This window comes from Petromyzon marinus, chromosome 31, assembly GCF_048934315.1.
Source record: "Petromyzon marinus isolate PM22_M1 ecotype Great Lakes invasive population chromosome 31, UKy_Petmar_22M1.pri1.0, whole genome shotgun sequence".
Lineage (NCBI taxonomy): Eukaryota > Metazoa > Chordata > Hyperoartia > Petromyzontiformes > Petromyzontidae > Petromyzon > Petromyzon marinus.
Window position 1 is genome coordinate 10012585 of NC_133697.1, and position 14261 is coordinate 10026845.

The 14261-nt window shown below is 55.0% G+C and overlaps 1 protein-coding gene across 4 annotated transcripts in view; it reads left to right on the forward strand.

The window, feature by feature from the left end:
* LOC116947808 (uncharacterized) overlaps positions 1-14261 on the forward strand; it is a 16551-nt gene continuing 2290 nt past the window's right edge. Inside the window, exons 1-8 of one of the 4 annotated variants that reach the window (XM_032963972.2) lie at positions 1-101; positions 199-290; positions 2201-2563; positions 3077-3266; positions 3863-7699; positions 11713-11853; positions 12208-12380; positions 13735-13852. In XM_032963972.2, the coding sequence (XP_032819863.2) occupies positions 2235-2563; positions 3077-3266; positions 3863-7699; positions 11713-11853; positions 12208-12380; positions 13735-13852 (4788 nt within the window). In that variant the 5' untranslated portion in view covers positions 1-101; positions 199-290; positions 2201-2234. The other 3 variants (XM_076071071.1, XM_032963977.2, XM_032963979.2) reach the window with 3 other exon arrangements.

Here is a 14261-nt window from a genome sequence, read left to right on the forward strand (position 1 = left end):
GCTCACGCCACAGCCCGGTGGAATTGGCGGAGCTCCCGTGGCGAGAGGGACATTTGGTGCTTTGTTCTTGGCCTACTCTTCCACTCAAGTGGCTGGCATTGGTAAGAGCCCGGTCAGACGGCACTGGTGGGGGGGGGGGTGGTGCCAATTTAACAATTCGATTTTGTTGTTTTTGTTGTTTTAAAACCTTGACAACAGCTGCTTGGGTAACCAGGGACAACGGCGAGACGCCGTCGTCAAACCAGCAGGGGGTGGAATGTTCCTCTCGTCGTGCTCCGCGTTGCCTCTCGGTACGTGACGATTCGACGTCGATCACCATCATCATCATCATCTGCAGCATCATCACCCCATCACGACCATCGCTGTCGCCACCATCGGCAACCGCTGGGCCCTGCTTACGCGTTGCAATTTGAGCCATCGTCAGGAGCAGTCGTGGTCAGACCACTGCTGCTCCTGACGAAGGCCTCCGCTAAGGCTGCCCCGCGAGCTCTCACGAATCCTGCGATGTTATTGTAAATCAACCTTATCAGCAGTACAGTAGCTCCATCTCCCTTGACGAACACGAAAGTATTTCATCGCTCCGTCTCCACGGCCGTGAGTCCCAACACTCGCCCCCCCTCCTCCACCCCATTCGGACAACAACCATCATCACCACCATCACCAACAGCAACAACAACCATCATCACCACCATCACCAACAACAACCATCACCACCACCATCACCAACAGCAACAACAACCATCATCACCATCATCACCACCATCACCACCACCACCAATAACCATCATCATCAACAACAACAACCATCACCACCACCATCACCAACAACAACCATCATCACCACCACCACCAACAACCATCATCACCAACAACAACAACCATCACCACCACCATCACCAACAACAACAACCATCATCACCATCACCACCAACAACAACAACCATCATCACCATCACCACCAACAACAACAACCATCATCACCATCAACAACAACCATCACCAACAACAACAACCATCATCACCACCATCACCAACAACAACCATCACCACCACCAACAACAACAACCATCAACAACAACAGCCACCGCCATCGTCGTCATTCATGAGCACTGTGCTAATTGTCGTCGCCGTCGTTACATCATCACTATCATCACCTTTAGCATCATCATCGTGGCCATCATCAGTTTACCTGCCAGGCTGATTGTGATTTTTTTTATTCGCTCATCATCAGCATCATCAAGTATTGCACCCCCGGATTTGTGGTTATACCTTGTTAATCATCGCTATCATCATCATCACCATCATCTCCACCACCATCATCATCACCGCGCTGCTATCATGTACAGCATATGCACTGTGCATAAAGTGCACACACGTGGTATACTGTATATATAAAATACAGAATATATAATACAGTATATATAGTATACAGTATATACAGGGTGGGCGAGAACTCCCTATCCGCCCTTACCTATGCCAGTCCATAATAGCCTTGATGGCAAGGGTATGGGGATTTACCGCCCACTCTACGTACAATACAAATTGCACGTGTAACGTAAACAATTGCGTATGCCCTTGTACTATATAGTGCACGCAAATATACATTCGGCACATATCATTTATATTGTGTGCATAATACTACCGCGCCGTGTGTACGCAATTCTGTATGGTTGAGATGTTTCCTAGCTTTATCCAGCAGTGGATTGACCATGGCTGATCATTGCGATTAAATGTAGCCTATGAACTAATCGCTTGGAATGCGCCCGATCTCGTCAGATCTAGAAATCTCATGCAGGATTGAGCCTGGACAGTACTTGGATGGGCGACAACCGTGCACAAAGGAACAAACCCAGGTGCTATAGGCAGTAGAGGACAGTAGGAATAGTAAAACCCACCACAGTCCTGCATGTGGTTCCCTTCATCATCAATTTACCCGCATTGACCAGCGTGGTGAAGTACGGTCAAATATCCAGCACGGTGTGCGGTGTGGCCCTGATCCAGCAGTGGATTTACAAACGGGTTGTACATGTACGGTGTGTATATTTAAGGGCGCCTTATGAATCAAAATTATTATTTCAATTCAAATTCCACAACATAAAGTGAGACGAATGTGGCGTGCGCCAAAGTAATTCCTGAAAACGGCGTTCCGGTCTGCTCTGGCTGACATTGAGCGCTGCGGTCTCTTGTGCTGGTGGATCAGGAGAAGGAAGAGAAAGACTCTGGGCGAATGAACGATGGAGGTCCTAGCCCTGGCGGGGCTGGCAGGGAGCGGACTTGGCTTGAGCTCGCTAGCTCCGAGCCTCAGCGCCCAGCGTGTACTCGCGCCCATCTCCGCCCAGCTCGTCCACCTCGCTCTGCTATGCGACTCGGCCCTCCACCACGAACAACATCATCATCATCATCGCCACCATCATCATCATCCTCATCCTTGCCCTAGCCATCCACGCCAAAGCCATCAACACGAGCGGCAACAGTGTCACCGCTGCGATGTCCTTCTCAACCTGGAGCCACAGGCACAAGCGCTTGCGGAGGCAGCGGAGGCGCTGGCTGTCTCCAGCAGGAGGTAATCGGGAGGCTTACTTTCTAGTGCAGGGGTCGGCAGCCTGCAGCTCCGCAGCCGCACGAGTCTCTTTAAGGACTGTTTCATGAAATGCGTAGCGGCTCCTGAAGTGTTTGCTTGCGAATTCTAACCAAACATTTTTTTTTTCTGGTTGGCGACCCGTGTCCTAGTGATTTTAGTGTCACGCGACACGGCACACAACAACTGACTTGGTTCGCCGATGGTGGGGCTCGTTTATATGTTCGTGTTTGTAGTGCCATTGTCACTCCTGGGGGGACCTGGTAAAAGGACCTGATGGTGAGGTGCTACCATGTAGGTCTTTATGTCTGCTCCGTTTTCGGGTTGTACCGCGCGTGCTGTTCGCCACGATGCCACCATGTTTTGCTCCATGTGCTCGGAGCTTCTTCGGGCGAGGAATCCGGTTCCACGAAGAAGCGCGCGGAGCAAAACGTCGGACACCGTGCCGAACGACACTCGACGGTGGGCCTGCCCAACTGGGACCTTTGCACCTTGCAGGCTGTCGGCGGAGAGCGAGGATGAGACGACGCGAAGGGAGATGCCGGCCGCCGCGGAGCGGTTGCTGGTGGCCGGGCGCTCCGTGCTCCTTGCCGCCCTTGACCTGCGGGTGGAGCGGCGGCGCCGGCGCCGCGTCGCCGTTGGCCGTCTGCTGTCGTCGGCCGCGGCGCTCGTGGCAGCCATGCTCGAGGTGCCGCAGAACCCCGAGGTGTTTTCGGGTTCGTGCCACGTGCCGTCCGGCACGATGTCCGACGTTACGCTCCGTTTGCCGAGAACCTCTTTGGGGAAACTGAATATCTAGCACGTGGAGCGAAGCGTCGGACATCGTGCTGAACATAACGCGGTCCGACCCGGATACACGTCGGAGAACTTACACGGCACAACCGCGAATACCTACATAGCTGAGATTTCACGTTTCAAATCCGTGTTAAACTTACAGTGCGGGAAAAAAGTATTTGATCCCCTGCTGATTTTGTACGTTTGCCCACTGACAAAGAAATGATCAGTCTATAATTTTAATGGTAGGTTTATTTGAACAGTGAGAGACAGAATAACAACATAAAAATAAAAAAAACGCATGTCAAAAATGTTATAAATTGATTTGCATAAGATTACCTAAGAATTTCTACCCATGGCTCAGGGCAACCAATGGATATGCGCTCAGTTCCCAGAGACACGTTCACTTAAAATTCCATGAACTTAAAAAAATCAACCACTTTGTGCACCCGGCCAACAAATCGAGCACAAGCTCAAGGCACGAATCCGTCATTCATGACTGGCGCGCAGGTGCTGACGATCTCGGACGACACTGAGGTGCGCAGGGTGGAGCGAGCCGCCGAGTGGCTGCACGAGCGAGCGTCGGCCCTGGGCTCGGTGCAGTCGGCCGCGGAGTTTGCGACGGAGGCGCGCGGCTTCTCCGAGTCGCTGCTGCTGCTCACGGCGCTCGGCGAATCCCGGGCGGCCGAGATGCAGGCCGGGGGGCGCCGGCGCCGCCGCCTGGACCGCGCCCTCCAAACGACCCGCCGCTGCGTGCCGCTCATCCACACGGCCGTGCGCACCAGCCTCGAGTGCCCGGGCAGCGAGCGGGCGGCCGCGGGCAGGGACCGTGCCGTACGCAGGTTTTCCCGTGCCGTCTCCGGCGTTGCGGCCGCTGCCCTGAAAGGACGGCGGCGGAGGAGCGAGGGCGGTGACGGAGAGGTCATCCCCGCGGACGAGGGGTCACCGCGCGACACGACGGGGGCCTTCGCCGACAACATCTCTCGTCTTGTCGCCATGCTGCGTCGGATGAACCCCGGCGCGAAGCAGGAGGAGGAGCAGGAGAACGCCAGCGAGCAAACGGTAATGCTGGACTGTCTGGTGGAGGCCGTGGCGGCCCATGCCGTGACAGTGATGGGCGAGACCGAGCACGAGGGTACGCGCAGGAGGCTTTCCGAGACGTGCCAGCGGCTCCTGCAGTGCCGCAGCCGCCTCGCAGCCCAGCTGCGAGCTCCGGGAACCGACGCAGAATCGGCACGGGCGCCAGCTGTGAGCGGGAGCTTCTCACGTGAGCGCGAGCAGATGCTGCGGGAGGCGGCGGCACTGCGGCGCGTCGTCACGCTCGCCGTCACGGAGCGCGTGGCGGACGCCTTCACCGAGACCACCGAGCCGCTGGAGCGGCTGCTGAGGGCGTGGGGCGATCGCGACGGGGGGGACGAGGGCGGCCGCGATGACGGCGCTCTCGGCCCGCTCGCCGACGCGTTCCTTGCCCACGCCGACGGCATGGTGCGCGGCGCTGTTCTCGCTCACGCGTCCTGCGGCGACGCCCGGCGTGCGCTCGCCCTGCGTAACCGCGCGGCGCTCGCTCGCAGGCTCGCGTCAGCGGCGCGCAGAGAGCTCGCGGCCGTTGGCGTTCGGGCGCTGGCGCAGAGCGGACTCCGCCAGGAGTGGCACCGGGAAGTGGACGCCCTCCTCGCCAGCCTTTGCCGCGCCGTGGACGTGCGCGGCCTGGCCGACGCCGTCAACGCTTCGCTTGGCCGCTTCGCTCACCGCTTCGAGGACGCTGTCCGGGGAGGCGGTGGGAGCCGGGACGTCGCTGATACGGCACGCGCCATGGCGGGGCGAGCCAAGCTCATGGCTCGTGCCGCCAGGTACTTCGTGAGCAACCACGATGATCCGCTCTTTCGCAACGGACTCCTGGCTCTGGTCGGTCCGCTGGAGAGCTGCACAACGCTGTTCGCTTTTGAGGTCAACCGACACCTCCGAGCCACTGAGAGTGGGGATGGCAGAGAACATGGGGAGGGTGGTGATGGAGACCTTTCATGCTCAAATGAGAGCCTTGTAGAGGTGGTGACCGCCTTGCTTGAGAGGTCCCAGCAGCTGGTCGGCCATGCTGGCCGGGTGCGGGAGGGTCTGTCCGGGTCCGCTTGCCATCCAGATCTGCTCAGCCCGCTCCGGGAGAACCTGCGGAACGAGGGACTGGATGAGCTCACCGAGATCCCAGATGTGGTGGACGTTGCCAGCAGGAGGGCAGCGATGGTGACCCGTGAGCATTCGACTGCCGCCCAGCATGCCTGTGATCCGGTACAGGATAAGCGTGCGTGCTGCGGTGTGGCAATTGCCGCTGGTGGCCATGAGGATGACTGCCAAACAACTCGAAGCCGATTCGACGACCTCTCCTTGCTGCCAGCATTTTCGGCAGTTGTTCGCACAGCCGGATTGGCCCACTCGGAGGAAGCCATTAGAGGCTCGGAGAGGCGTGTGCGTACGCTGGTGGATGGCTACGGAGAGGCGGTCACAAAGGCCAAGCTCGGCGACCCCCGATGTGGCGAGGACTCCACTTGGAGCGACATCGACGGCCGAATCTCCGAGCTGCGGGAGATGACGTCGAGGCTGCTGGAGGAGGCAGGCCGGATCCGGGACAGCGGGCAAGGCGACACGTACGGCGCTGCGTCGATAGCGCTCGCCGTGCAGTGCAGCGACGGCATCCGCGAGCTGCAGGAGCTGCTGTCGCGCCGCCTGCAGCCGTGGCTGCGCCTCGCGCGGGAGGCGTCGGACGCGGCGGTGACCATGGACGAGCCGAGCCCGATCGCGGCCGTCCGAGATGTTGCGGCCTCCCTCGCCGCGTCTGCCGCGCTCCTGCAGAAGGGTGGCGGCGACCGGTCGAGCGGCCTGAGAGTGGCGAAGGAGAGGCGCACGGGACGGGTGGAGCGGGCGACTCTCGCGAGCCCAGAGCCACACCTGGACCTAGCGCTTCTCGCTGTTGAAGAAGCCACAAGGGGCCTCGTCGAGCGCGGCAACGGCGACCGAGCGGAGCGCGGCTCCGGCGACGCCGATGAGCGGTGCGAGGCGGCGGTTGGGAAGTGCCTGGCGTGGGCCGCGTGCGTGACCTCGACGCTCGGTGTGCTGCGGCGTCGCACCTGCGTTGGCGGCGGTGCCACCGCGGGGCTGACGGGTGGCGTCGTGAGGGCCGTGCGGGAGGGAGACCGCCCGGCGCTGGGTGTGGAGACGCGGGCGCTCCTGGAGACGTGCGAGCGCTTGAAGGAAACCGCGGGATTGGCGGCGCATGCCCAAACGACGGCACGAAGCAACGGTGGTCACGGCAACAGTGACAACAGCAGCAGCGATCATCACCACAGCCTAACATCACTCACGCTTGACGAGGTGGCACTCATGAGCAGCGTGGGTGACTCGGCGTGCGAGCTGGCTCGGGAGTTGGTGGAGTCGGCGGGGCTCTTGCTCGCCCGCGCCGCTTCGCCCGGAGGGTGGGCAATGGCTCGGCTCGCGGCACGCGTCGAGCTGCTGAGCACCGAGGTGGAGGCCAGGGCCCACATCCTATCCGTTCTCATCGACCGGGCGACGGCATCGTCCGCAAGGGCCCTCCTGGTGACACTCGGACTCGAGGAGGAGGAGGAAAATGAGGGGAAGGACGAGAAGTCGGGAAAGGAGGTTGCTGAAGTCGTGAGTCGCACCTGGCTGGAAGAGCAACTCTCAGAAGTGGAGGCGGCCGTGAGAGCAGCGGTGACCCAGCGGCCGAGCGACGATCACCTCAGGGCGGCGGTGGAGTCCGCGTGCCGCAGCCTGCGGTGGTCGGCCGCGCAGATCGACCTCGCGCTCGCATCGCGGCGCCAGCCCGAAGTCGGGTTCTCGGCGGACGCGGCCGCCCAGGCGCAGCGTGGGGGCGAGCGGCGGGACGAGCTGCAGCTGGCGGCGTGGGCGTGGGGCGCGGCGAGCGGGAGCATCGCCGCCGCTCTCTCCGCGCACCTCGGCCCCGAATCCCCCACCGTCCGGGATGTTGCTCGTCGCCTGCGGCGGCTGGAGCCTGTGCAGGAGAACGCGTCGGCACGGGAGAAGGTGGATGAGGAGGAAGAGGAGAAGGAGACCCGAACCGGGGTTCCATCCGTGTCCTCGCCAAGCGCGGCGAAGGAGGCAAAGCGGCTGGGGAGTAGCGTGCCCGAGTCACCGGCTGCGGCCGCAAGGAGGGCGTTCTTTGCCGAGATGCGGCAGGCGGGGAGAGCCGGGTGCGCGGCGCAGGTGTCGGAACCCGCGGCCGTCGATCGTCCCCGCGTCCCAGAGGCGCCGCCTCTCCCCGCTGAGAAAGCGGCGTCCGTCTGTGGCGGAGGTGCAGCACCGTCGCCCAGCACGCACGTGAGACATCCACCGGCGGTTCGGTCACAGTATAATTATTTTCACGTCATGTTCACAGAATCTGGTTCAGATTGCGCGGTCGGCGTCACGCTCCGAGGCGAAGTATAATTTCGGATCTCTCGCGGAGCAGTGCAACAATTCGTTTTGTAGAATGGCCCAAGGAAGTAAATATCACAGAGCTACTTCTCAGATCCTTTCAAGTGACCTATGGTCCACACACAGTAGAGGGAAGCATTCAGACTTGCTCTGCATTGCATGCCGGTCAAACCAATATTTTAATTCTCAGAGCTGGAATTTGGCCAATTTAAGTGCAGAACCAAATTTAATGGGATGATTTTTTGTGCAGTCATTGGTGACCGGGCTGAGACCATCAACTCACCACACCTGAGGACCCAGTTTAAGCACTGAGGATTGTCAGCAGTACCAGCTCAGTTTTCTCTGACCTCTGTCCATTATTGAACATGGCTCTAGGTGATGCTGTGGCGCAGTGGCTGACACACTCCGCTACAAACTCAGTGACCTGAGTTTGAATCCCAGCTACGGCTAACATAGTGACGAGTGATATCTATTGAGGACCACCGACTCGAATTCACACGCATAGCAGTTCTTGAAATACAGTATTGAGTTTCTTACCAAATCTTGACTTAAAGCTTTCGTGACTGCAGGAATTCATATTCTTTGGGTCTTTCTGTAATTATTTAATAATAATTTTGCTATCTACGTTGCTTTACCGAAAGACCCAAAGAATATGAATTCCTGCAGTCACGAAAGCTTTAAGTCAAGATTCGGTAAGAAACTCAATACTGTATTTCAAGAGCCGCTATGTGTGTGAATTCGAGTCGGTGGTCCTCAATAGATATCACTCGCCACTATGTTAGCCGTGGCTGGGATTCAAACTCAGATCACTGAGTTTGTAGCGGATTTAATAATTATTTTTCTATCTACGTGGCTTTACCGAAAGACCCAAAGAATACTTCTTACCGAATTCAAAAAATGTGGCTCTTGTTATCTCGGTTGCCGACCCCTGCACTACATGGATAAAAGCCTTCCCACACCATAGCAGCCAATGGGGTTGTTTGACTATACTTTACCACGCTGGTCCGTGCAGGTTGGTGAAATCCGGCAACCACCCAGGACTGGGTCAGATACTATTCACCACTGATGTTGACCGTGACCAGGATTAGAACTTGGCTTACCGAGTTCATATCGCAGCACCACTGGTCTCCACCCAGTACCTTACATGCCTGTGTATATTGTGTACTTTGTATGCTATACGCATACACATGGTTATCAAATCAACAGCTCACTCATGAGTCATCGACAGCGTCTTTTATACTCGCCGCTGGATAATAACTGGTGTTGTCGTGCTGCCACTTGAACACACGTAGGCTTCCATAGCACAAACTTTCCCGTAACCCGCCTGATGAGTCATTAGCTCTCTAATCCTTTCACCCTTTAGTCCACCCAGACTCACAGCCTCTATCTTCACCCCGACTCGTTCATCGCTTGAGGACAATGGTTCTTAATATCTTGGGTCTTAAGCCCAACTCCGGTGCAGGAATTTAGTCCCATGAGTGGCTTGTTATGCTGATGTTAATTTGTTGCAATACTATCCTCCAGGATGAGTAAAGCTTCTGATTCTGGTGCAACACTATACAATTACCTCTTCCAAAGTGTCCGTCTGGCCAGCATGGATGTGTAGGCCAAAGTAACCTATAGGGAGAAGCCCTGTCGAGCTCTCTCTGGTGGAAACTCTTCCACCAGCAGTGGGGTGAGCAAGGAATTGTTTGGTTGCACCTTTTACCTTTACTTTGCATATGCAGTAAGGTATTGCCAAATACTTTAAAGTACATTTATAGATACCCCACTCAAAAATAGGGAGAAATTATAGAGAAAGCGGAATGGTGAATTTGCATCCAAAGCTACCACCTTCATGATCTGTTCCTCTGTAAAGGCATGGACTCATCGCTTTCACATTATATAATCACCTGTTTAGAAGAGGTGGTAATTAGACATCAGTGGGGTGTCTATAAATGAATCACCAATAATTATAACGTATAACGGTACAATATAATTTCATATAAATAATTTGCAGCCTTCAAGGCACTCATGCTAAGGCAATTTTAGGGGCGATGGTAGTTTACTTAAATAATCGCCTTGTCCATAGGATGCATACGAATGTGAAGCTAGAGTGTTGCTGATGACTGGAGAATTAAGAACCACTGGAATCATGGGAGGCCTTTCTCAACCTGAAGTCCTTTTGGCTCACCACGGCCCACCTTTCCACGTCTGCCAGTCTTCCAAATTCAATTGTATACCGGTTCTGTTTGTGAAATATCCTACATGTTTATTTTGTGTTCTACGGCTTGGGGCCCTCCATAAATGACGCCACGCACCTGGGGGGGGGGGGGGGTCAGACATTTATGACGATGTGTGACGAGGGGGGGGTTGAGAAATGTGACGTCACATCAAAATGCGCAACTTTAAATAAATATAAACATGTTCTACTTAATTAAATATACTTTTTAATCAATGTTTTCTCCTACAACATCAGAGTGCAGTGCCACATTAAATACACACTACAATGACAATAGTTTAAAGCGATTTTAAGCATGTTTTTTTTTGGGGGGGGGGGGTGGGGGGACAGAGCTTTGTGACGTCATATTTAAGGGGGGGGTCTGACTTTTTGTGACGCCGTGTGACGAGGGGGGTCAAAAATCGTCCAAAATCGCGTGACATCATTTATGGACGGCCCCCGTGCTGTTCAGCGTGATGTCCGACGTTTCGCTCCTCATGCTTGGAACTTCTTCAGGTACCGAATTCGGTTTACGCGCTGGGAGCGAAACGTTGGCACTGAACTATTCTATTTAGTTCCTGAAGAATCTCCTGGCACGTGGAGCGAAACGTCGGACATCGTGCCGAACAGCGCGCAGTACAACCTGAAAGCCCGTTGGAGAGCCACACGGCCCATCCGTGAAAACCTACACAGTACTATTTGTTAAATATCCTCTTGTATCCGGCATGGCTTAAGACTGGAAACTGTAGGGTGGTGAGTTTCAACTAAATTAATTTGACAAATCTTGGCTTACCCCTATAACAACGCTACGTGCATTCATCCTACTCTTCTTCTGCACAATTATAACTGATGTGTGCTGGCTACTACACGTGGGAGTGAGGACCTCGTTTATTTAACGTAGCATATGTTGATGGCTCTTCATGCAAGTGTAGTGGGTTAAGATGGCCATCTGATGCACATTAAAATTAAACCGAATTCCTCTCTATTTGGAGCTCAAACTAGATTGGGGGAATACTGTTATACATTTGTCCTGTCCTTTTGCATTATAATATTCATATACCACTATCAGATAAAATAAAATGGTCCTTCCCCTGCTTAACCTTGCAGATTGTATGGGTAAGTGCTGAGAGAGAGCACCTAAAAAGCACGGTATAACGGGTGATGTAGCAAGCACCACACCCTTTGTCTTCCATCTCTGATACCTCACACCAAGCACTCATTTAAATAAACTCAGTGGAGGCCCACAACTGGTAGAGATGCCACCCGCCGCTGATGTATGAACCTTATGGCGGGACCCCGGGGTCCCGCCATAAGGTTCATGGCGGGACCCCGGGGTCCCGCCATAAGGTTCATATGTTGAACTTCTTTTGCAACGTACTTAGCCAACCGTGCTAATGGGAGGTGCGGGCGAAGGACAACTAAACGCAAAAAGGAGTTCTAAAGAAATGCATTTTCAATCTAGAGTGTTGTGCGTGGCTAAGAATAGAACCCAGCTTCCTGGGATTATAGCACAGTATTCAAACCCCTACGGCTCACCTCCCGACAAGTACCACTGCTCCCACCGCTATACCCGCCACCTGCTTTTATCCTGTACCTTGTCCGCCGCATGCCATGCTTTCTCCGCCACCTCTACCGCCCCCCCCCCTCTCCTGAGCTCGCTCGCTTCTTGCACCACCGCACGCCCCCCCCCCCCCTTCTGGCCCCCCACGCCCGGCAGGTCAGACGCATCGAGCCCCGGCCGTGCCCGCTCGCCCCGTGGGATGGCAGAGCCGTGCCCGATGTGGCACGGGTGGCACAGGACATGGCGTCCCGCGTGCAGGACATGGCGCTGTTCCTACGGCGCAGGGGCCCCATCAAGGTGACCGAGCGAGACGCCGCCATCGCCACTACCACTACCACCTCCAGAAAAAAAACACCTCCATATCTATCCCCACCACTGCGACCACTACAACCACCATCTCCAGCACAACCACCTCCATATCTACCCCCACCACGATCATCGTATCCAACACCTCTGCTACCACCGTCTCCATATTTACCACCACCACAACCACTTCCATTTTCAACACCACCACTTCCATTTTCAACACCACCGTCAACCACCACCTCTACACACAGCCAAGTCAAAGTATAATTGCAGGATCCCACTCAACAAAGAGACTCCGCTTTAAATCTTGTCGTCGATCGCCACCGCTGTTGTTGTTGACGACAGAGCCGCGAGGGACTGATTGCGTGCGCCCGCTCGCTGGCCGTGGATGCCCGCACGTTGGAGAGGTTCGGCGGCTCCCTGGCGGGACTGTGCGCCGAGCAGCGCTGCTCGCGCGAGCTGCTCTCCCACTCGCAGCGCGTCCTCGCCGCAGGCACTCAGATCGCCATCCTCGCCAGGTGCGACGGAAAGGGGCCCCGGGACGGCTGCGTTTCGGCGGAGTCGTTCTCGTCGAGCCCCAATGTCGCGTCAGCTTCAGCGCGACCAAGCACCGTCAGCCCCATTGGGAGGAACCACTCATTGAGAGGATAGGGATTGGCATGCAGAGTGCGCTTAAATGTCCCAGGATCTCGAAGTGCCTTACGTTGCATCTCAATCATGCCAGTGGCCACGTGAAGTTGTTTTTTTCGTCTCTTTTAGCTTCGAGGACCCCCTGATGAGAGCTGTCCTTGTGTGGCGCAAGGTGATGCAGCAGCAGCCTGCAAGTGGGCATTCGTCTGTCAGGAGGGAGCGATGTTGCGGTTATTCCAATAAAATGTCTCGATTTAACAAGTTTGGATCATGCCACCAGCGCACATTGGCATACCCTTTTTCTCATAACGCTACGAGATTTAACGTCCCCTGTTATGCAGATGGCACGTAAATTACGGTTAATACAGAGTGGCCGGGAGGCTTGAACTGGCCAACCACAGTAGCAAGCGGCAAAACGCGCTACCTCGCTCATTAAAAAGTGCTTGGCCACAAATTAACCACCGTTACCCTGCTGATCTTAAGGAGCATAAACAATCACGCGAACTCCGGTCAGCCTCACAGTGGCCTTTCTGTAGCCATCAAACACAGATAGTCACAGCATCGCGCCCTTTCAGATGCGCTTCTGTGGCCATCTGGAATGCTCTACCTTCCGATATTAGGAAGCCACTGGAGCGATGCACTTTTAAATCTAGACTGAAAACGTATTTCTTTTGAACTCCTTTGTGTTGTTTATTGTCCTTCCCCCACACATTAGCGCAGTTGGCTACGAACAGTGCAAAAGAAGTTCAACGTACATAACATACACAGTCGCAAGGCCGTGATTATACATATATATTGGGACACACACACGCACCCCCCCCCCCCCCATATTCAAAAATACTCTAAATGTCCCCCCTAATATATTGCGATAAAATAGATTTCTGTTTATACGATTGTGGTTATGGTTGTACTTTATTAATCCTTAATCTCTGCCATTACATACAATGAAACAAAATGTAAAAAAGACTGAAAACAGAGCAATGTAATACACTATTAGATATTTAAAAAATAAATAAAAAGTCCATCCTATGTTAGTGATTTTTAAAAAAAATATTTTAGGCAAGAAATTAGTTTTCAAATTTAGATATTTTTCTGGGTTAGGACCCCCAGACACCCGAAAAGATTTGGTCCCCCCCAATGTTGACTCCATGGCTACGACCTTGCACTGTCGTAACGCCGCCCAGCTCACTCGAGAGGAGGAGCCCTCCCACTGAGATGCCCTCCTTCCACCCCCCGGCACAGGGTGAAGGAGGCGGTCCCGCGGGACCGGGCCGCGGACGAGGCCCTCGTGCACAACGCACGGACGCTCGCGGAGGAGGCAGCGCGCGTGCTGCGGGCCGCCGAGGCTGCGAGTGTCACGGTGGGAGCGTGCCCACACCCTCCCCCTGGCCGTACTCGCAGCGGCCTCACTCGTCGGAATCTTTGAATTATAAATGTACTTTTGCGGTCCTGGATTTGGTAATGCATAACTACAAAGCAAAGGTAAAAGGTGCGGCCTGACAATTCCTTGCTCACGCCACTGCTCTAGAGGGCTGCTCTCGATTGGGTGCTTTGGCCTACTCTTCCATGCTAGCTCTTAACAGACGGCCAGTAGGGGCGGGTCAGAAAGTTACAATACAAAAACACGACAGGAGTGCAAAGTATGGGAAAGGTAAGCAAATCACAAAAAATATATTTTAGCAGGTAAAGCCCTTGCGCTATTAGCTTATTTTCAGAAGTGACCTGGCCACAAATGCTTGTGGTCATTTATAGCAGCCTAGGGGAGGCCC